The sequence below is a fragment of the Asterias rubens genome, chromosome 14 (assembly GCF_902459465.1).
Source record: "Asterias rubens chromosome 14, eAstRub1.3, whole genome shotgun sequence".
Taxonomy (NCBI): domain Eukaryota; kingdom Metazoa; phylum Echinodermata; class Asteroidea; order Forcipulatida; family Asteriidae; genus Asterias; species Asterias rubens.
In genome coordinates this window covers 6,509,800-6,533,092 of record NC_047075.1, presented here as the reverse complement: position 1 = coordinate 6,533,092, position 23,293 = coordinate 6,509,800, and the positions used below count along the sequence as shown (strand labels likewise).

The 23,293-nt window shown below is 37.6% G+C and overlaps 1 protein-coding gene across 1 annotated transcript; it reads left to right on the top strand.

Moving 5' to 3' along the window:
• The first annotated feature begins 1,206 nt into the window (after positions 1–1,206).
• On the top strand, positions 1,207–23,288 carry LOC117299606 (gamma-aminobutyric acid type B receptor subunit 1-like). Its single transcript, XM_033783155.1, has 5 exons — positions 1,207–1,443; positions 15,671–15,808; positions 18,016–18,186; positions 21,730–21,831; positions 23,178–23,288. The coding sequence occupies exons 1-5, from the start codon at positions 1,207–1,209 to the stop codon at positions 23,286–23,288; spliced, it is 759 nt and encodes a 252-aa protein (XP_033639046.1).
• The last annotated feature ends 5 nt before the right edge of the window (positions 23,289–23,293 follow it).

Here is a 23,293-nt window from a genome sequence, read left to right as displayed (position 1 = left end):
GCACGAATGAAAAACATTCATTATTTGTTTTATATAACATCCAAGTAGAACCTTGTAATTTTGATTGAAAGATACAACTTTCAAAACAAACAATTTCAACTGTAGAAGCCGAATGCTAGTAATTTTACTATGCCTTCTTGCAGAACACCTGCTGCGTTACCAAAGACACGCGCACGCAGTGATGTTTTTACTCGGCTTTTTCGTTCCATCCGAAAAGTACCATTGCACGCTGCCAGCGTGCAATGGTACTTTTCGGATGGAACGAAAAAGCACGGAGAGTGACTCAGCGTGCAATGGTACTTTTATTTGCTATCACGTGACGGACAATCCTCCAATCAAATGGCAAGGATCTGCTTGAGTGTTATATAAACTTTACTAATATACTGGTTGACTCCGATTAGCTAAAACGCGTGACAAACCCGAGAACGACAACCTGCATGCGTGCCTATAGGAGACCTGAGATTTACCGGTACGTGGGGGAGCTTTACTGGCAGTAGCTCATGTTAAACCTGCCCCTAATGAAGCGACCTTCGTTTTTAAACGGGACTTGGAAATGCGTGCCTATAGGAGACCTGAGATTTACCGGTACGTGGGGAGCTTTACTGGCAGTAGCTCATGTTAAACCTGCCCCTAATGAAGCGACCTTCGTTTTTTAAACGGGACTTGGAAATAAAAGGTCACAAGTAAGGTAATTACAATTTAAAACAACTTCTGAGGGTCGGCAGCTGAAAATAATAGGACTGGTCATAAGTGGACGCATTGACGGGAAAATAAAACACTATTACGAAAACACACAAATTGAGTATCCGAAAATTAATTGGCAGTACTGGATAAACCAGCAACGATGTCTTTGTCTTGACCACGGAGGCTCTGTGATGATAGCAAGCCTCCTTTTTTAGTCAGTAAAATTTCGTGTTATGTTTGGTTTTTGAAGAGCTCGATAGCTTACGCAGAAGTAAATCGTCACGCAAAGGCCTAATGCTCACGCTCACTGCTGTGGACATTTTAATACCAACGAATGAAATGGAATGGTCTGACAGTCACCGAATTGATACCGTAATACACAATCCATAAAAATGTAAAACCACGGGTTAATGTGATTGATGGTTTAATTTGTACGTCAATGTTGATTTAAAAGCTGAATCGACGTTGTAGCTCCAACATATGTGCTCGTTTCATATTTTATCCGTGAAGGAAAATCACAAGATGACGACCAATTTGTGGGTAGCTTTACTGAGTGTGATTGTGGTCATCAGTTTGCTACCCGTCCAGGGTGTCCGAACGCCGCTGTACATCGGGGGCCTTCTCCCGCTCTCTGGTGGTTCAAGTCGGGAGTTTGGTCGAACCTCTTTCGTTGGTTCAAAACGAGCTGTTGAAGATATCAATAATAGAAGCGATGTGCTGGCAGACTATGAGCTTGTGTTGGAATGGGCAGATACAGAGGTAAGTTTAGTGAATAGTTAGTGACACTAAACTCGTATCATGACTGCGTACTCAACAAAAGGTCAATGCTACTCGTTATGGTAACATAATAACAATATAGTCTTATATAGCGCACGTATCGACCAACAAGGTACTCAAGGCACTTAGTATATATTCATTTTACATTATATAGGCAGTAGACACTATTGGTAATTACTCAAAATATTTACCGGTATTAGCATACAACCTTCGTTTGTAACGAGTCATGGGGGGAGGTTGATAGTACAACACATTGACAGAAACGGCTCCCTCTGAAGTGACTTAGTTTTCAAGAAAAAAATAATTTTCCACGAATTTTATTTCGAGACCTCAGAATTAGATTTTGAGGTCTCGAAATCAAGCAGCTGAAAGCACACAACATCATGTGAAAAGGGTGTTTTTTTTCCTTTCATTATTATCTCGCAACTTCGACGACCAAACTAGCTCAAATTGTCACAGGTTGGTTTTTTATGCATAAGTTGAGATACACCAAGTAAGAAGACTGGTCTTTGACAATTACTAATAGTTTCCATGCAGTGTAATTAAAGATACGTTATTGAATTTATGAATGAGACCCAAATAAATTATGTGCAGTAGTATCTTATAAAGGGTTTACAAGGTACCACAGTCAAGAACACTGGGCGAACCCATTCTCTTTTCGATAAGTGCACTGTTTGTTTTTTTACGACACTTCCACAAAGTACACATTTTTTAAAAGAGACGTTTACAAAGCAATTTCACCGTTGAAATTTTAGTAGTTTTTATTACAGGCTAATAGTATATAATTCACCCACTATGCTAGCTTTTGGTGTGGGTGCTGTGGTTGATTTAGCACCTCCGATTTGGACGGACTGGTGTGCTTCAAGAATAATACAACCCTCCTTTGCTACCAATTAATGCATTTGTTCCAAAAGATTAATCGTTATCCAATCAAAAGAATTATAACACATTCAGTCATTCAAAGTTGAAATCCACTATTTTAGCGCCGCGCTCTTGCCTGTTTTCTGTTTTGTTTTGTTACATGACATTGGATCAAGCCGACGTGCTTACAACCCAGCACACCTGGTAAAATTAATGTGCCTGTGCTGAAGTCGCATCTATGATATTACATCATTGTATTGATTCCCTTAATATAAATCGACGGACCTGAATACGAACATAAGAAAGAACAAAAATTATTAGACAGAGAAAGCAAAACAATACTAACCGCATACTAGTTTTATTATCAATTTCATGTTTTTAACTGATTTGTTGAACATTAGGGGAAATCAACCCCTCTGCCCCACCCTTTAACGTTATGACAACATTTTGCTTGAACACGACAGAGGTCACTCGAGGTCACTCGTCCAATAGGTATAAGTTGACCTCCAGAGACGAGGTTTTTCCAGAATCTCTAGACTTCCTTCCGGGCACCTCCAGCAGCTACGGCGTGTATTGCGACACTAGAGTATTTGAGGACAATAAAGTAATGCGATGTTCTTTTCCCCATACATTTCACCCATTTAATATGGTTTGAATAAATAAAATCTAAATTTAGAAATCTTGGTAATTTAATATTTTTAAAGCTGACCCTCAGTTCCACTTCACATTTTAACGTCAAGATTATAATTAAAATGGCGATTAACGTAGCACGTCGTTGTCCCGGCAACGCCTTGCAATATCCTGTAGAATCCATTCTTCAAAATGTCTGTTTCAGCGCTAAGTAAAACTATTTAAAATAAAACCTAGCTTCGGTTCGTTAACAATGCATATAAAGAAAATCACACAAAATTGCCCAAGCATTAATTTCCCATAAATGATGGTTTAGAGGTGCCTGTCTGTCGACACGGGCCAGTACGAGACCCAAACCATGATCAACCCCTCCCAATCCAAGCGCGCAGTTCAGAGCGCGCAGTTGAGAGCTCAACGCTCTAAAACTACCATCAACAAGAATGTGCAGGACGAATGGAAGTCGGTTCCCGAATGAGTCCAATTTGTTTGTATAACTGTGCAAATTCTTCTAAAATAATGCCAAAAAAAGACTAAACGATTTTGGCAATAACAACTGAACTGTGTTTTGACCCAGAAAATTGATTGAGCCCAGATATCAGATCGATTAATCACGATAACATAAAACAGTGTCCAGGCAATTAAAATAAAATACCAAAAAGTATTGTGACAGGTATACATATTGTATCCGGTTTGTAAACAAACCGTGGTCCTAGTTTTGGACTAGGCTGAGGAACGAGATTCGTTTAGAAGAAAGTATACTTCCACAGAGTACAACTGATTGCTGGGCCTATAGTGCTACATAACACACACCTCATTGAAAGATTCACACACTCAGATCGGATAATAATTATACAGATCGACAGTGAACTCGACCTTGACTTTTGTTCGGTGACCTTCAGATTCAGAAGTAGGCTACAGTCAATAAAGAATGGGAGCACTAGTGAGCACTAGTGAAAAATGATCATTGTGAATAAGTAATGTCAGAAATATATAGGTTATAATAAATATAGCATGGGAGCACTTGAAGAACGCTCATTGTGAATAAATAATGGAAGAAGTATGGGTTACAATAAATATAGCACGGGAACACTAACTTGAGGAATACTCATAGTGGATAAGTATTGGCAGAAGTATAGGGTACAATAAGTATAGCTTTGGAACATTTGAAAAATGTTCATTGTGAATATATTTTGGCAGAAGTATATAAAGATTATAATAAATATAGCATGAAAAAAATTGAAGAGTTTTCATACTGAATAGATATATGACAGAAGTATAGGTTGCAATAAGTATAGCATGGGCATACTTGAAGTATATTCATTGTGAATCCATACTGGCAAAAGTAAAGGCTACAATAAATGTAGCAATGGCGGCCCGGAGAAGCTACTGCAATAAGTTTCATGGTTACGAAACAGGACAAATTGGTGTACATTGTCTTGCCCCAGAAGTATTTGCATATATATACTAGATGCTCTGTGGCGCAATTAGCGAATTTAAGTCCTTTTAAAGGAACACGTTGCCTTGGGATCGGTCGAGTTGTGATAATAACAACATATTTATTTAATTTTGCCCCCAAATTTAAAGACAAATGGGGTAAATTCAGCATTTTTATGAGATTTGGTCCGAAACCTTAGAAAACACAAGGCGTGAGTCCAAGCTTTTTATCAAATTTGGGTCAAACATATTGAATCAATCTCAAGATTGTAGTCCAGCATTTTCATCAAAGTTGACCCCAAAGTTAATAAAACACATAATTTTCCTATTTGGACTTAAATTGAAACAAAATCAAGAGGGGCAGTCAAGCACTTTTTTTCCAATTTGAACCCGTAGTGGAAATAATCAAAACGGGGTAGCCTAAGTTCAGCATTTTGGACCAAAATTTTGGATTTGTTTTGAAGTTTCAGCAAAAAATTTATACCATGGATTTTTTTTTAATTTTGAGTTTAAATTGAATAAAAATGCTGGACCTATGTCTATATATCCCTTGTATTTGTTTCAAAATGTCTGCCCCTTTTTGATAACATAACTGGACTTTCCTTGTAAGTTTGTCTTATAAGTCAGTTCAGGTAAATAATTGACATAGTTGCTCACGGCCAAAAAATGATTTTTTTTTAATACTGTGTGGGTGGAAGGGCATTTTTAATTCTATGAAAAGCCCGTTGCCATGGTTACGGCTCATTTTGTTTTTTGGCCATGACATGGTTACGGCTCATTTTTTTTTTTTGTTCGCTGTGTCATGACATGTGTTTAAAATAAATCCGTAATTCTCGATATCGAGAATTGATATTGTTTAAATGTTTTCTCTAAAAGTAAAGCGTTTCATGGAATAATATTTCAAGAGAAGTCTTTCACCATTACCTTCTGTAAACCCTGTAAGTAACTTGTAAATCTGTGAACTTTTATTATTTTTTTCTGTACCGAAATAATAATAATAATAATAATAATAATAGCTAATTCTTACATAGCGCATTGCATAACTGAAGGAAATACCAATGCGCTTTACAAACACAATAAGCAAATAAAAAGCAACCAATTAACAAAAAACACACTAACAATAAGCAAACAAAAGGATTAAACTGAACAGTAGGCAATAGAAAACAAATGTGATTTAAGCAGAGTTTTGAATTGTTCTATGCTCTGTGGAGAGCGGATGTAGCCGGGAAGAGAGTTCCAGAGTTGGGGGACGGCATTAGAGAAAGTCCTTGAACCGAAAGATTTAGTTCGAACGGATGGTATGGAGAGAAAGGGTCCAATGGCTTTAAATATAGTAATTTTTCCAAAAACAATGCATGCTTGTTAAACATCTGGCACTGTTTCCATGCCCTTTGAGTAATGAATACAAAGTTTTTATTTAAACATAATGGTATCCAACCGAGCCATACCCAATGCTTTGCCCACTGATAGTTCTTGTTTTGACTACTTTACCTATTGTACAGGTATGATTCCCATTGCAAGTAGAGTGTTTACAAGTTGTCTTTAATACAGGGCCTACTCTCCTTGGTCCCTGCCTGCTACCAAATGTAAAACTTTTCATAGAGATAGAGATCATAAACAATATAAGTATTGGAAAAAGTTTGCCAAGATCTTATTAAAAACAATGATACTAACGATTTGCAAGATGAGCGTATGAGATCATTTAAAAGGAACACGTTGCCTGGGATCGGTCAAGTTGGTCTTTGAAATACGTTTGTAACCGTTTGTTATAAAATGCATATGGTTTGAAAGATGTTTTTGAGTGATACTTGTGTGGATCATTAAATTCTACTTTTAAAATATCTTTCTAATCATGCATTTTGTAATAAACGTTTACAAACGCTTTTCAAAGACCAACTCGACCGATCCAAGGCAACGTGTTCCTTTAATGAAACAACATTGAAAGAAGTTGTAAATACTTGAACCTGCTCAACACAAATAAGTAAGATGCAATTGCAGTGACAACAGTTTATTCAGGCTAGTCTGATTACTTTTTCCATTCACTATCTTACTAATTCATAATTGTTATATACGTCTCTGAGAAAAAAAAAAATTGTCAAACATTACCTGCTGAATTGTTTATCACTATAAATAAACCAACTCTTATTGTTTGCAACAGTACAATTGACAGGAACCCCACCATGGATTGGGGAAATGCTTACAGGAGGCTAAAGCCGGTGAATGGCAATTTAGATACTTTGGATACAGTATTTGCTCACTTTTAGAGCCTCTTTGTTCTGATGGGGATGAACATGTTTAGTTTGGTAGTGGGCAGGGACCAAGGAGACTGTTATAAGGCCATGTATAAACAACTTGGAAAGAATGCTCATCGCACCACTTCCTTTCTTGCAATGTGAATCATACCTGTACAACTTGGTAAAGTAGTCATGACAAAACAAGAACTCTCAGTGGCAAAGCATGGTTATGACTTATGTTTTAATAAAAACTTTGTATTTGTTACATAAAGAGCATGGAAACAGTGCCAGATTTTTTAACAAGCATGCTCGTTTTTGTGTTTTATCAATTCAAAGTCAGGGATAACTTCCTAATGCATTTTTTTTTTTTTTTTTTTGTAAATTACCTGTTTGAGGCAGAAGTGTCACAACAGTTACAATAAACCAAAGTGTTTCGCCCCAGCAGACATGCAAACCACAATGATAGCCCAATCACAACCAAATGAGAAATATTCTGAGAACAAATAAAAATTAAGACAGCACAAACTTTCTTACTCTACATGATGTGCAAGGGGAATTAACAAATGTGACTTTCAAAAAGAGGCGCTGTTCACACTGAAAACTTTGTTTTATGCAATGTCAAGAAATATGATTGGGGCGGGGCCGGGGTGGGGCGCCGGGGCGGGGCAAATTCTAAGATTTAGGTCATCAACAAGTCCTGATCAATGTTGGGTAATGCACTAAGCCTACAGAGTGCTTACGAAAAGCTGCCAGATTGATGGAATTATTACTTCTTAATATTGTAAATTCAAAATGAAGCAAATATTACTTCTTAATTTTGTAAATTCAAAATGAAGCAAATATTTTAAAATGCATTTCTCTATGTTTTTTTGGGGGAAAGGGTCTATTTTTGGGACAATACTGTTACATCAGGATACAATTGCCCAATTTTTTCTTACCAGAAATAAAAAGACCAATTTTGGCCCTAATCAAAACCGAAAGGAAAATATTCTGAGACCCCTGACAAAAAATGAAATTTTGAGGGCAAAAATATGGTAAAAATGGTGAGTTTGCAAGTTCTAAAAATATACTCTAAGGCACGTTCTAAAAAATAGCACAAGGGTGAAATTTATAGCAATAATTTTTTGTCTCAAGTAAAGCCAAAGATGATAATTTGTAGTGATGGAAAAGGTTTTATGAAATACTTTTGTTTTTTGGTGGGGTACAGTTGTAAATATAACTAAAAAAACAGTTTTTCAGACCCCGAAATCGGCTTAAAGTGGCCTTAGCACAAATGAGCTGTTACCATGGCAACGTGTTATAATATGATTTGAAATGTAACTTTTGTTTATTTTGACCCCAAGTCCCCACCATCCACAAAGTATTAGAAAAATATTCCTTAACCGTTGACACATATGTCAATGTGAAAAGACCCTTAAAAGGGCATTTTTTACGTTTTGGGGAAAAAAGTCTAGTTTTGAGGCAGTACTGTCACAACAGGATACAATTGCCCAAGTTTTTCTCACCAGATATGAAAAGACCAATGTTGGCCCTAACCACAGCCAAAAGGAAAATTTTTTGAGACCCCTGGCAGGTTGATATTTTGGGGTCCAAAAATAGGGTAAAAATGTTGATTTTGCAAATTCTAAAAACATACTGTAATGCATGATGCAAAAACAGCATAAGGGTGATATTTAAAGCAATAATTTATTTTCTCAAGGAAGGCCAAGGATGATACTTTGTTGTGATATAAAAGGTTTTTTGAAATAATTTTGCATTTTGGTGGGGTGAAGTTGTAAATAATTATGAGCTAAAAAACAGTTTTTCAGACCCCAAAATCGGCCTAAAATGGCCAAAAAACTAAATGAGCCGTAACCATGGCAACGGGCTATATATAGAATTAAAAATGCAATTTTGTTTACTAGCACCCCAAGGCCCTTCCACACACAAAGTATACAAAAACATCTTTTTTTGACCGTTAGCAACTATGTCAATTAGTTACCTGAACTGACTCTTATAAGTTATTGGCCTACGTCTTTATTAATAGTGTAATTATATTCAAGCCAAAACTGAGCAAACCAAATTTAACACGCAACTAGGCTGTACTAAACAGGCTGGTGTTTAAACTGTTAAGTTTGGGAAAGAAGGTTATCGTGGAAGCAGTTTTAAATTTTCCAAATTGACCAATTAAAGGCAGTGGACACTATTGGTAATAACTCAAAATAATTATTGGCATAAAACCTTTCTTGAATACGAGTAATGGGGAGAGGTTGATATAAAATATGTATAAAATATGATATGTATAAAACATTGTGAGAAACCGCTCCCTCTGAAGTGCCATAGTTTTCGAGAAAGGAGTAATTTTCCACGAATATGATTTCAAAACCTCAGATTTAGAACTTGCGGTCTCGAAATCAACCATCTAAACGCACACAACTTCGTGTGACAAGGGTGTTTTCTACTTTAATGACCGATTGAGCTAAAATTTTCACAGGTTTGTTATTTTATGCATATGTTGAGATACACCAACTGTGAAGGCTAGTTTTTGACAATTACCAATAGTGTCCACTGCCTTTAAATATTGAGAGTTCGCGTAAGAAACAGTTGGACTTTCTCTCTGCTCTCCAGCATTTCTGTTATTTAACAACAGCGACGGTAGGCTTGTTGTTCGGGATCACTTGAAGTCTGTTCCAGGGTGAATGTTTGTCTGAACAGAGTCACAGTGAAACCAACCAACCCGTGAAAACTTCATTTCAAAAAGTTGCGCTTTTGAGATATCAACGAAGCTCCGGAGCGTATGTCCACCCAGGAAAAAATAAAACATATAGTAAAACTTACTCTAAGAAGCTTTATGCCATTGGCTTGAAAACCCATCAGCACTGCATACTTCTTTATACATTTGGCATTCCACCTGTAAAATATATTTCGAAAACAGTTGTTGGCTTAGTACCGATTTTTGTCAATGTCGTTTCTCTGACTCAAGACAACATCCTGATGGTCATTTACACAAAGCTGAACTGTGGTAGAGTTCGCGGAACTTATCCTTTAAGGATTGGGTATTTTTTTTTCAAAATGTCCATAGGGTTTGAAGATAATGATAGTGGAAAGCTTCCCTTCAAATATTACTTACTGAGGTGATCATAGCATAACTGGTTTTTAAAAGGTAAAACTGAGACAATTTTAATTTTTATTTTTACAAATTTAAAAAAAAGTACAGCACCTCAGTAAGTAAAATTTCAAGGGAAGCTTTCTACTATCATAATTCTTCACAAACTGTGTAAGCTTAATGTAAATCTGTGGCATTGTTTTTTGTGTTAGGAAAAAGTACATAGACCCTTTAAGGTGGGCTGTAAGGCCTATCCCCTCCCATACAACTTGTGTAGTGATACACAGGGAGAGTATACAACTCACGCTGAATCCTTACTCTCTGAGAGGGAGCCCACTGTGATCATCTGAGAGGATGCCCACTGTGATCATCTGAGAGGAGGCCCACTGTGATCAGCTGAAGGGGATGCCCACTGTGATCATCTGAGAGGAGGCCCACTGTAATCATCTGAGAGGAGGCCCACTGTGATCATCTGAGAGGATGCCCACTGTGATCATCTGAGAGGAGGCCCACTTTGATCATCTGAGAGGATGCCCACTGTGATCATCTGAGAGGATGCCCACTGTGATCATCTGAGAGGATGCCCACTGTGATCATCTGAGAGGAGGCCCACTTTGATCATCTGAGAGGATGCCCACTGTGATCATCTGAGAGGATGCCCACTGTGATCATCTGAGAGGAGGCCCACTGTGATCATCTGAGAGGATGCCCACTGTGATCATCTGAGAGGATGCCCACTGTGATCATGTGAGAGGATGCCCACTGTGATCATCTGAGAGGAGGCCCACTGTGATCATCTGAGAGGAGGCCCACTGTGATCATCTGAGAGGATGCCCACTGTGATCCTCTCACGGACCAATCTCTTTCCCGCCCAGGGTTACGATTCTCCATATCTAGTGGGGATCTGCCTAAGGCTAGCGTTCGCAATCACTTCGAGCCTATAGCGGGTCTACCAGGGACAGGCTGTCTAGCATGCCCAATCACAATCATTTAACTATTTACACCGGCACACACTGAGCCAAACTTCCTTTGGGCAACAACGAACACCCCCCCCCCAACCCGCATCCACACACACACCCAGACGAGGCCACTTAACGTAACTGGGTTATAGCGACTTTGCTGAAAACTGGCATATTTGACTAGGGTATATAATTTGATGTACTCTCCTAATTCGAGCATGTCTGTGAGTTCCCTCAGCTTTTAGTCTTATTTCCTACTTATTGAAAAGGTTCTTTTTGCCTGTAGGTTTAGACCTACATTCCTTACAAAATAATACAGGGTTTTGAGCTAAAGAAAATGTGTTATGTTAAGGTCTTTCGACCTAGTAAATACTTAATGTAACCAAGTCACCGAATTACTTTGAATGGGGACGGCCATCTTCAAACCCTTTATTCTTTACGTTTCTTGTAGTTCATGATTATACTTTACGTACTTGCCAACACAGTTCGACATTACAGTTTAAGTTTTCATATTATATTCATTATTCGTAGCCTTTAAAAATTCACTCGCGTGTACGTATGGCATGATCTAAACACGCAATGAATCTTAAGACATTGAAATAACAATAATGTTTTAAACACTCGAAAAATGACTATGGGAACATTGCTGATCTACCCAAATTCATAAATACACAAATTTCAAACAAAAAATATCCGACAAATAAAATTTTCTAAAAGTCAGATTGCAATATTATTCCTTCTTCTAGTCAAAATTCTCCCTCAATTAACTTTGGTATAATAAGATACTGTACTTTAAGTAGTTGTACTTTTTGTTTATCTCAATTCTTCTTCTTATTATTACTATTATATTCTTGATAATTTTACCAAGACGAAGTCGAGGTAAATTATCAAGAACCAGGCCTCGGCGGGTTTAAACCACTAGTTGAAAACCGATTCAACTTTGATTCCCAACACTTTGATTCCCAACACTTTGATTCCCATTCATGAATACCTTTTTGGTTAAAAGGCGTAATAAAGTAAGAAACTCTGTAAAACTTCACCATTTCCGAGTGCTTGAGCTCTGTATGTTTCAACCTCCATGGTATGTCAGTATACATGTTACATGTACATGTACGGACATGCGCGTATAGTCTTGGTGCATAATTCGCTGGTTTTCCTTTCACACTCAGCGCGGCCAACTCACCGACAGCGCCCGGCCTGCATCGCCCGTAACAAGAAACGTCTTGCATCAAGACTAGCGCGGAGTCTCCGCTCACAACCGGTTTTAAACAAAGGTTTAAACACCTACGTGACGCGCTCTCCACCAATATGAATAGCGAAACTGTCTGAGGTATTTATGAATGATCTTTTTTATCCTTTAGACAGATTCGTTATAAATCAATAAAAAATAATATAAAGTTTTTACTCGGCTAAACTTGTGATTCTATTCGTATAGAAGTCATGTACCGCGCCAAAGCGTTGGCTATTGCCTGTGGATCTTAACGTCATTGCTAATCGCCAATCGCGTTCAAGCCAGCTCAACCCAAGGGGAAAAACGAGACGCGAAACAAACGCGGGGTCATCAGTGGAGATCACATCTTTCTTCGTTACGTTTTCTCAAACACACCTATATTATTTTCTGCAATCGCTAGTTTGAGGGATGGATAAGCATTTACGTTAACTTTTTACCTCTTGCTTTATTCGACAGTTCTCATTTCGGTAGCACCTGTCATCAAAGTTACATTACTTAAACAACTTGTGCACAGCTTAAAAAAATACTTGAAAAACCTACTTAAATCCAGTATCGTTTAAAAAGGCACCGCGGTCACTACACGCGTATCATGATTTTCCATTCCAATTTTGATCTAGTCTTGTAATTTCCTAAATCTGTTCTGTTAATTTTCCTTTTTGTTATCGACTCTAAACGTTGTTTTGTGCTATTTTTGCTATTTGCATTATACCTTTCACTGTACTTTCATTTCATCAATCAACACTGTTATTGTTATAAACTAAAACCAATTAATTTATATTCTAAAGGGTCCAGGCTCTGTATAAGCCTAGGCTTTTTCCTGGTGCCCTCCTCTCATCACCCTTTGTTCCCTTTCATATGTTTTATTGTGATATTTGGAGAAGAAAAAAAAACCCGAAAAACAAAAAAACAAAGGGTGATACATCAGGTATTTTTTTAAAGTTATCCACATTAATTTGTTGGTGTAAAATTAAACATTTGTCGTAGGAATCAGTACTGATCTATGTTTCATGTTTTAAAGTCACCTGGAAGTGGTATTTTGTCAAAACAAAGCTTTTGTCACTAAAATATGTGTTTTGATTAGTGGAATATGAATAAACGGTTAACTGAGGTTCTAAAAAAATAGTTTCCATTTTATTTACAAGTTTAAAAGTAGGCCCGACCCGAGAGGGCGTTGTTCGTGATGTTATTCGAGGCGCGATATTTGAAGAGAAAAGTGTAGTCTGGCCCCGTACACTACGTCTGGGTACCTGATCGGTATCATGCCTACATACAGAACTACGGTCACGGAGCAGACTCGGATTACCCAGCACGGTGAATCGCAGGCAGTGCCAACAAAAGACAGTGACGTTTGGCGCAAGCTAAAAACAATACCAGATTTTTTCACGTAGGCAAATGCTCCTTTAGGTTCGTCATGTGTGGTGTGTTCCGGATTCTCGAAGCACGACTGCTCGAAGTGTTTGCTGCACAGCGCTGGAAACACTTTGCTGGACCGCTTTGCAAACTGACCCCATCTTTAGTTGTTTTGCTGCATCCAGCAGCAATACACGTGGTCGACACTAGGTTTTGCATGTACTTGCGCGTATGTGTGTTTGATGTTCGATCGAGGCAAAGTTTGCCTCGATTGAAGTCACAAAAGGGGGGGGGGGGGTAGGCGGAGTCACCCCAAACAACTTTATCTATGTTTTAAACATAATAAATCGTTACAAACAATTACTCAAAAAACTATTTTATTGTTCATAAACACTCTAATGTTTGAAAAAAATTATTTATTTCCAGGTGACTTTAAAGGTTTGTTTCATGCACTGATATTATATGCATCAATTACCCAAACCTCTTCGCTTACTGAATCGCCGGTGACTAAAATGGTCATTAAGCTAATTAAGCAAAGCTCATCGGTTAACCATTCCATGCAGTCTGTATTATTACAAATCACCATTTCGTAACTACGTGCAATTAGTGAGAAGATAACGAGGGATAACGAGGGCTTTTATGGTAGCCGAATGTTTTTTTCTTCTTATGCTTGTGCTATTATTTAAAGTTATAATGACGACATCCAACATTTCCGTTTTACTCCATAAAACCTTAGCTGAGTTTTCACTGGATAAAAACTTGTAATACTCTTGTAATGGGCTAAACTATGAACATAAACGATGTTACTGTGACATGTTTACAAAAGAGCCACAGAGCCTGGACTTCCTGCAGGCATTATTTGTACACAACCTAATGGAAGAAAACATTACATCCAATATTTAATGAAGATTGCACCGTATTCTTTTCAACTTTTGATACGATGAAAGGGGGCACATCTCAGAAAGTGTCCAGCTATATACTTTTAATATTGGATAGAACATTATTCAATTCAATTCAATTCAATTTTTATTGGTCCTACAGATATTACACAAAATTTAAACTTTCCCATAGGACCAGTGCAGTATCTTGCCTGCCAGAAAATCCAAAGAATGCACACTAATTGTAAACAATGTTCACATGGTCTATACCACAGCGGGTCCGAATCGCAAACTTTCTCGGATAATCTCAACCGAGATTGACCGGTTTGACCCACCGTCCCAAATCATTATTGCGATTTTTAAATAATGCTAGACTTCAATATATGCTATCTAGTGCACACTGTTAAAAGTGTGTTTCAATTGTTGCCTTCAAGTGCACTTACTTTACCAAGTCTTTATTTTCTGTTCCTTATTTCACGGCCTTCGCTTAATAGCACTAAACAATAAATGTTTGTTGTTTTTTCATTGTAATGGGTTTCCTTCATTTTTATAACTGAATTACAGACAACTGCCTCAACCTTGAAGCGAGATTTATTTGATCATGTGTTGACATTATACGGCATTTTTAAAGCAACCTGCAATGATTACAAAAGAAACTCATTACTAGCACCCATGACCATGCGACGGTTATGTAATAACCTTGATTCTGATTTATTCCTTGGACTTTGTCAAGAACGTCCTCGACATCGCAGCTTCGTCGTATACATATTAAATCGGCTGGCCACAAAGATATACGACCAAACGACTCTCTCTGTACACGCTTTAGGAGAAGGCTTGTATCGTACAAAACATTGTGGATTTTATCTCTAAACAAAGTAACTCAGGTTTCCAACACAAGCCGCATGTAACTCAATGCATTAATATAACAAACTCTCAAAGTTTCAGATTGAAATTCATTCTAATCTACAGATGATCTTGTTAATATTTTCAATCATTAAAATGAATTTCACTCTTCGGTCAGTAATATGAACCTTTGCATTAATATTGCAGGAATTATAACAAATATAATTTAAATGGTGGCGCGAAATCTCATTGGCGCAACATTCCAGTGGATTCCAATAGGCGGATTGGTTGCGCCAAAGGGCGATATGTTCGCGCCATTTGGTGCCACTTGGCGGACACTTGGCGCTGATTGCTCGATGCAAGTGGCGCGACGAAAATTTCAAACATTTTGAAATTTTCTTGCCGCCACATTCAAATTTGGTGCCGTTACGGGCCACCACGAGCCAGTTGGGAGGCAGTTTGAGCCACTACACGCCACTAGGCACATTATTGGCGACACTAGGCGCCACAGTAAATTGCATTGGCGCAAACTGGCACCAACTGGCGCTGGCCCAGTAGACTTCTAGTATTACCTTTAAATGAACCGTTGGTTAACGACTCATCACTGACAAGACTAGTAGTCTTTACACTATTTTTAGTGGCCGACAAAACAAAATAGTAAAATTCAAAACAATTGCTTATTTTTTTCACCTGTTTTTCTTCAGCAAAACGTACCGAGTGCGCTCAACAGGCTTTTTGAGTTTCTGTATACACCACCAGTTAAAGTCGCTATCTACGGCCCGCTAATGTCTTCAATGACTACGGTCCTTGCAGAAGTTGTTGGCCAATGGAATCTTGTCGAGGTATGTATACATCGTAGAATTGTCATCGGTATGATATACATTCATGCACATATGAAACAAATTGAAGTGGAATATTGGTCATTAGGCCCCTTACTGTGTCATATTTTAGCCCGAACGTGTATAAATAGTGGGACGGACCAGCCCGAACGTGTATAAATAGTGGGACGGACCAGCACGAATGTGTATAAATAGTGGGACGGACCAGCCCGAACGTGTATAAATAGTGGGACGGACCAGTGTCATATAGCTCCTTGTACAAAGTAGCTAAAAACAAGGATGAGATTGTTGAAACTATAAGAATTGTATTTAGGTAAAAGTTATGACTTTTGTCAATGTTCCCTTGGTTTTTTTTTTGTTTTTTTTTCCTTTTTTTTTTTTTTTACTTTGGGGGATTCCGTAGCTTTTCGAATATTGAGTTCGTGAGCTAATCCTCTCTTGGGTTCTGTATCAAATTAATGCTATTTGCTTCAAGCCTATACTCGCAACAAGATTGCCAATGGACAATTGGAGTTTCTTTTAACCGTTATCAGTAATAATAATGATTAGTATACTGCTAATTTGCACTGAATATTTCGCTGCAATATGAAAACAGTTATTGTGCCTGATCTTTTAAGAAGGTGACCTTGACGGAATGACAGTCATGCCAGTAATCTATAATGTATCCATATCACATAATGAGTGGGGTAGATGGCCTTAACTTTCAATCCAAACCATTATACCTTTTTCAGAGGCATACAACAAGTACAAACAAATACATATCCATTTATAGAAAAAAAGATGAGAAAGGGGTCGAGGGAAGGATCCAGGAAAACGCGGGAAAATTATGTTAATTAACAGTATAATTGATCAAACTGTTGCAGTAAGCCCATTAAGAGTAGGCACAGTACACTTTGTATATTATTCCTTAGTGCTTAGCGCGAAAGGGTTGAATTCAACACTTTTGCATTGAGCAGGTGAGTGGCTACACCTTGAAAGTGTAGAATCCAGCATTTCACATGTTAAATCTAGGGTTTTAAAGTAATCGGTCAACAATAAAAGTGCCAGTTTAACGTAAAGCTAATCCAACAATTCAAAGGGATATATTTGAATTTTTTTTGAAATAACACTTCAATTGTTGAAATAACCCTTTATGCGTTGGATCACAAATGTAAAATGCTAGATAAAACCAACAAAACGGATCCAACACTTTCGAAGTGTAGTCACTCACCGAACGCATGCAATTAAGTGTTGAATTCAACTCTTGAGTTTTTTTTTAGTGTATACCGTAAGTGTAGCATAACAATGATTTTTAGTGAGAATTTAACATTATATAATAATGGCTATGGGTACAGACACAAACAATTTATTGTTATAATTATAGTTCTATTCAATTTGAGTGCCGCCATCGATACATTAGCCTATTATACAACCTTTTACTATCACCATCTTCAAACTGTGTAAGTTGAATGTAAATCTGTGGACATTGTGTTTTTGGTTAGAAATAAAGTACAGGCACCTTAAAGTACCCACCTCGTGATATAATATAATTTTTTTTTAAAAGTTCCTTGTAACGGTTAAAATAAAATACATTTCGTGTATTAAAATTAGCAATTTGCAAACTGCTTTGTGGTGGCGTGTCGTATATTAAGAGTTTTTCGCTTGTGTGTATGTACAACATTTGCCCATAATAACACCCATGCTCTAATGGAAATGCTAAATTAGGTATAAGTGCGACACTAGGGTGACCACGGGCGTCAATCTGTCTTGAAAGATGGGGGGGGGGGCATTGTAAGTCATAACATTTACGGCGGGGTCTGGAGCTTTAGGGCCCGGGAACATTTGAAGCCGTAGATGTTCGCTGGTGCAATCTATTATGGAGTGTGAGTGCTGGTATGTGAAATACGCTTGACTTAAGCATATCCATTCCTCTTCCGTCAGCCGATTGCTTATACGGTAAGCAGAGCCATGAAATTGGGCCCAACTGCAGAAAACTTCTGTTTAACTATGGAGAATGCCTCCATGGTTTAACACAGCGGAATCACCGCGATATCACACACAGTGTAAACGCGACATGGCCGGACCAATGTCAACACGGTGCTGACGTTGGAGCATTAAGCCTACATCAACATTTTAACCAGGATACTTCACGGTATGAATAACAAGCTTTGTTGTTTTACTCATGCAGTTTTGACTTAAAATGAGTTTTTTGTTGTTTTTATTTGTTTGAGATCTCCCCAGGCGCATCAGCACCTATCCTGACTGACCATGAGAGATACCCACATGTCTATCGAATGGTCGTATCCTCAGCGGCTTTCGGCTCTGCGCAAGCTCAGATTGTCAGCCAGTTCGGCTGGAAACGAATTGCTACGCTACATGAAGCTACGGAACCACACAGGGGAGTATGTAATCTTTGAATTAAAAAAGGAACACGTTGCCTTGGATCGGACGAGTTGGTCTTTTAAAAGCTTCAATTGAAACCGTTTGTTATGAAATGCATTTGGTTAGAAAACTATTTTAAAATACCATATAATGATCCACACACAAAAATTAGTATCACTCAAAGTTGCACGGTTTTCCTTTTACGTCGCGAACTAACACGGTCGGCCATTTTATGGAGTCAAAATTGACTCCACAAAAGGCATGTTTGTGTAGATCATTATATTCTACTTTTTAATGATCTATTCAACCATTTGCATTTCATAACAAACGGTTTCAAACGCTTTTTAACGAACAACTCGACAGATTCAAGGCAACGTGTTCCTTGAACTATACCTACAACGAGAAACCACTTAAAGATACTGGACACTATTGGTAATTGTCAAACACCAGTCTTCTCACTTGGTGTATCTCAACATATGCATAAAATAATTAACCTGTGAAAAATTGAGCTCGATTGATCCTCGGAGTTGCGAGATAACTATAAAAGAAAATCACCCTTGTCACACGAAGTTGTGAGCTTTCAGATGCTTGATTTCGAGACCTCAAATTCTAAATTTGAGGTCTCGAAATCCAATTCGTGGAAAATTACTTCTTTCTCGAAAACTACGTCACTTCAGAGGGAGCCGTTTCTCACAATGTTTTACACTATATCAACCTCTCCCCATTACTTGTTACCAAGTGAGGTTTTATGCTGATAATTACTGCCTTTAAGCTTTATGGGCAGTCTCATAAACAAAGTGCATTGTTTATTACCAAAACAGTGTTATGAAATGCTATAAGTTAAATATGTAATCCGCTTGAAACCGTAGCCGAGTACTCAACAGGGCAAGTTTGCTTTTCATGTTCACTTCAGTTTGGCGAATACAATTAAAAAATAAGCCCATCTAACAAAACTTTATTTTAAAAAGTAGGGCCTACTCGATTTTATTGCATCCTAATAATTATCAAACAATTGGGAATAACGCATTATTCAAATCTAGAAACACTATCATTGTTACAGATGTAATGACCAAAGAAGTAGGCCAACCGAGATGGAGTGCATCCTTGTAATGGGCTTTTTATAAAATTGTTGTTAATAAAGCAATATTGTGAATCAACTCCACGCAACAATTACAGTCAGCGAGTGTTCAATTGGTATGCAGGTTGCGCTGTACCAGTGTCTTGAATTTGCCAGCACAAAGTGTACCTGTCTATGTTGTGATTTCAAATAGCCTTCCTTTTGCAAAACAAACACTTCACAATTTTGTTTAATATCGTCAACTAAAATGGTTACCAAACATCCAAAAGTCTAAAGAACTAAAACAAAAATCAATAGACATATTGGAATAAAATATTGGAATACACTTTTGCTAGTCCCCCCAAAATGGGCAGAGGGTAAGAGCATAACAGAGCAAGGACAGAGAAAAACAATTAACCCATGTAAATACTTACTCACATAAACGCAGTAGGATGTGAATTTTAACAGTGAGACTTGTGGCAAAAACTGCCCGTACTTTGGTTACTTTTTGCTTTGTTATTAATTTTGGTTTTTACCCATACACCGATGTGTGTTAGCACTGCACACTCAGTACTTTCCCGAGTCTTGTGAAAAGAATATCACAGGCATGTTACTCGGGTGGGATTCGAACCGACGACCCTTGCAATTCTAGAGCAGTGTCTTACCAACTAGACTACCGAGGTTGCCCGGTAGCTAGAGGCAGTTCGAATCCTATGTTTTGGCAGCGGGTACCGCAACGATATAATAGATGTTAAATTTGCATCGGGGATAAAGAATATTAATTTTGGTTTTTACCTATACACCGATGTGTGTTAGCACGGTATACTTTCCCGAGTCCTATGAAAAATTCCTGTGATATTTTTTTTACAGGACTCGGGAAAGTACTAAGTATACAGTGCTAACACACATCGGTGTATGGGTAAAAACCAAATTAATATTCTTTATCCCCGATGCAAATTTAACATATATTATATGCTTTGTTATCATCTAGAATTTGGAGTGTAAAAATACCATGTGCATACACACCCAATCAAAACAAATCCCTCGTCCCTAAACCAACCAGATCGGTATTAGGAAAAAAAAAATATTTGAGAAAAATAACAATGAAAGTGAAAGGATCAAATCAAATTTTGTGCTCACTATTGCACTACGCCTTGCTTAAGCCAACAATGTACACTAAATTGTTCTACCGAAATGTGTGATTAAGAGAATTAAATTTGGTACGCAGAGAGTTTTGCCTCAACGTATATTTATTTGAATGTGTCCCCCGAGGGTGGTACTTGGGAAGGAATAAGTGATAAGTAATAGTTGTAAATATGGGTGAATGAGCCACCTCTAATTGTATCTACACATTGCACTGATAGATGGATTAATTTCTATCTAAAATGAAATGTTTACAATCCCGATCAATCAAATGTGTGGTTTTTTTTTGTGATCTTAAAGATTCACCTAAAAGCTAAAAGATATATATTTTTTGTCCAAAAAGGTGAGTGAGGAAATCACCTTTTCCTTAATTTTATCATAGAGCAAGGTGTGGTCCTTTCTCTGTAATTGTATGATGAATTTTTGGGGAAAACTAAACCTGGTTAAAAGAAATTTTAAAATGTCACATTGGGAAAAATAAAAAATGAGTGTTACATAAAATAAAGAAACACAATTTATTCAACACTGCATTGATTTTATATTTAATGTGAACAGTGAAGATCTGTGCTAGAAATTCCTAAGAATTGAGCACTAAGGACTTGTGATGTCAAATTTTGCCTGACATGTTTTCGGTATTGAAACACCTGAGGAATTATGCCTGTGATATTTTTTTCTTAGGACTCGGGGAAAGTACTGAGCATACAGTGTATGGGTTAAAACCAAAATTAATATTCTTTATCCCCGATGTAAATTTAACATATATTATAAATACTATCTAATATATTATACAATCCACACAGAGCAAGAGCCGCGAAATGAAGGAGGCAGCCGAGGGGGGGGGGGTGGTAGTGTAGTGGGAAGGGGCTGAAACACCAGAAGGTGGAACACCAATGACTTTCAGGGGTGGATTTCACAAAGAGTTAAGACAAGTGTTTTTTGCATTTCATTTCATTTCATTTTGTTTGCCAGCAAACATGAAAAACATAAACATGTATTACAGAATTGCACATCAAAGATTTACAGGTAAAAGCAATCCCATTGTTGTAATGAGAATACAAATATGTAAAAACATTAGCTAATTACTGAGAAACCTGGCCTGGCCGCGGGCAGATACAAGGATTGTGTAGGAAACACCTCCAGTGGGGGTGGAACAAAAAACACTACCCAGACAAAACAAAAGACAAGAACCCTGGCAGGGAAAGCCAATAGCAACAGAAAGTCACTTTCAAAGTGGCTGACCTTTTGGTTAGGACGAGTTACTCGTTTAGTCCCAATCTTTGTGAAATCGGCCCCTGACTCGCTTGATGGACTCCTCAAGTAATATTCCACACAATTGAAAGCTATATAATTTATTACCTTGCAGCGAATCAATCAGCTTCGGGAAGAGTCGGCGTTGTTCAACTTCTCTATTATAATCGGAGAGAGTTTTCTTACCGACCCTTATGAAGCTATGGTTCTTCTAAAGGTAATACTAATAATACATTCATAATAAATTAATCGTTTTATCAATTCATCGTGTAAAATTAGACTTAACTAGACTACACCGTGACAGTTTTAAAGACAGTGGACACTATAATTCTCAAAGACAAGTCTTCTCACTTGCTGTATCTCAACATTATTAATGAAAATGACAAACCTGTGAAAATTTGAGCTCAATCGGTCATCCAAGTTGCGACATAATAATGAAAGAAAAATAACCCTTTTCACACGAAGTTGTGTGCTTTCAGATCTTGATTTCGAGACCTCAAATTCTAAATCCGAGGTCTCGAAATCAAATTCGTGGAAAACATTTTTTTCTCAAAAAGTACTTCACTTCAGAGGGAGCCGTTTCTCATAATATTTTATACTACCAGTCTCTCCTCATTACTCGTCACCAAGTAAGGTTTTATGCTAACAATTATTTTGAGTAATTACCAATAGTGTCCACTGCCTTCAAAAGGTCTTTGTCAACATTATGTTCATCAAGACTTTATTTAGTACACTCCCAGTAGATTATCTTGTTTATATCAGAAGTGGAAGGGGTCATGTTTATAGTTAATTTATTTAATTCGTGATATCAATTTAGTTTCATGTAATTTTTTTTTTAACCAATTATGTAATTTTGTTTACACTGTCTCGTCATCTCGTTTGTTTGGTAAAGTTTAAAGGGTGGCTGCAGTGTTTTTTAAAATAATTTAAACGATTAAACATGTCTTTTTTAACCTGAAATATTTTGTTATATTTTTTATTAAATGCCCAAGTATTTTTAAAATGGTTTTCAAGAGATTAGCGGAACCCACCCCGCCCCTAAAAGGGAGCCTTCATTTGCATAAACGTGACGTCATGTCGGGAACCCGAGCCGTCGCTGTGTGCATATAGAGACGTGTGCACTGTGTGGCCTGGTACCTAGGCGCGTGTAGTTAGGGACCAGACTCTTTTTGCCGACGATATGTTTGAATTCCCGACGTGACGTCGATGATAGGGGGGGCGGTAACAATCCACAAAAGGGGGGGGCATGACTTATTCGCTAATTACGCAAGTGAGATATGTCGGGGAAAAAACAAAACACATTTCGTTGATGTTCAATACATATGTCAGAAATAAATGACAGCAAAATTAACTGTTTTATTTTAATTCACTGCAGCATCCCTTTAAATGTTTCATGGTTTACATAAGGTCACTTTCCATTTTCCCCGCTCTGTTTTGGTAAGTAATTTTGCCACGATAGTCGACTCTTTGGGGGACGCTAGTTTGCAAGTAATTAAAACAAAATATGAAGTATAGTTCTGAACTGCCCATTTTCAAAATGCACTTTTTATCTTTTTTTTACAGGAAAGGGATGTGAGAATAATAGCTACTAGTTTCTACGAGAACATGGCTAGGAGAGTGTTCTGTGTCGTGAGTGTAAAACTTATGTTTTATAAGTTTATCACAGTGAAATAATTTTT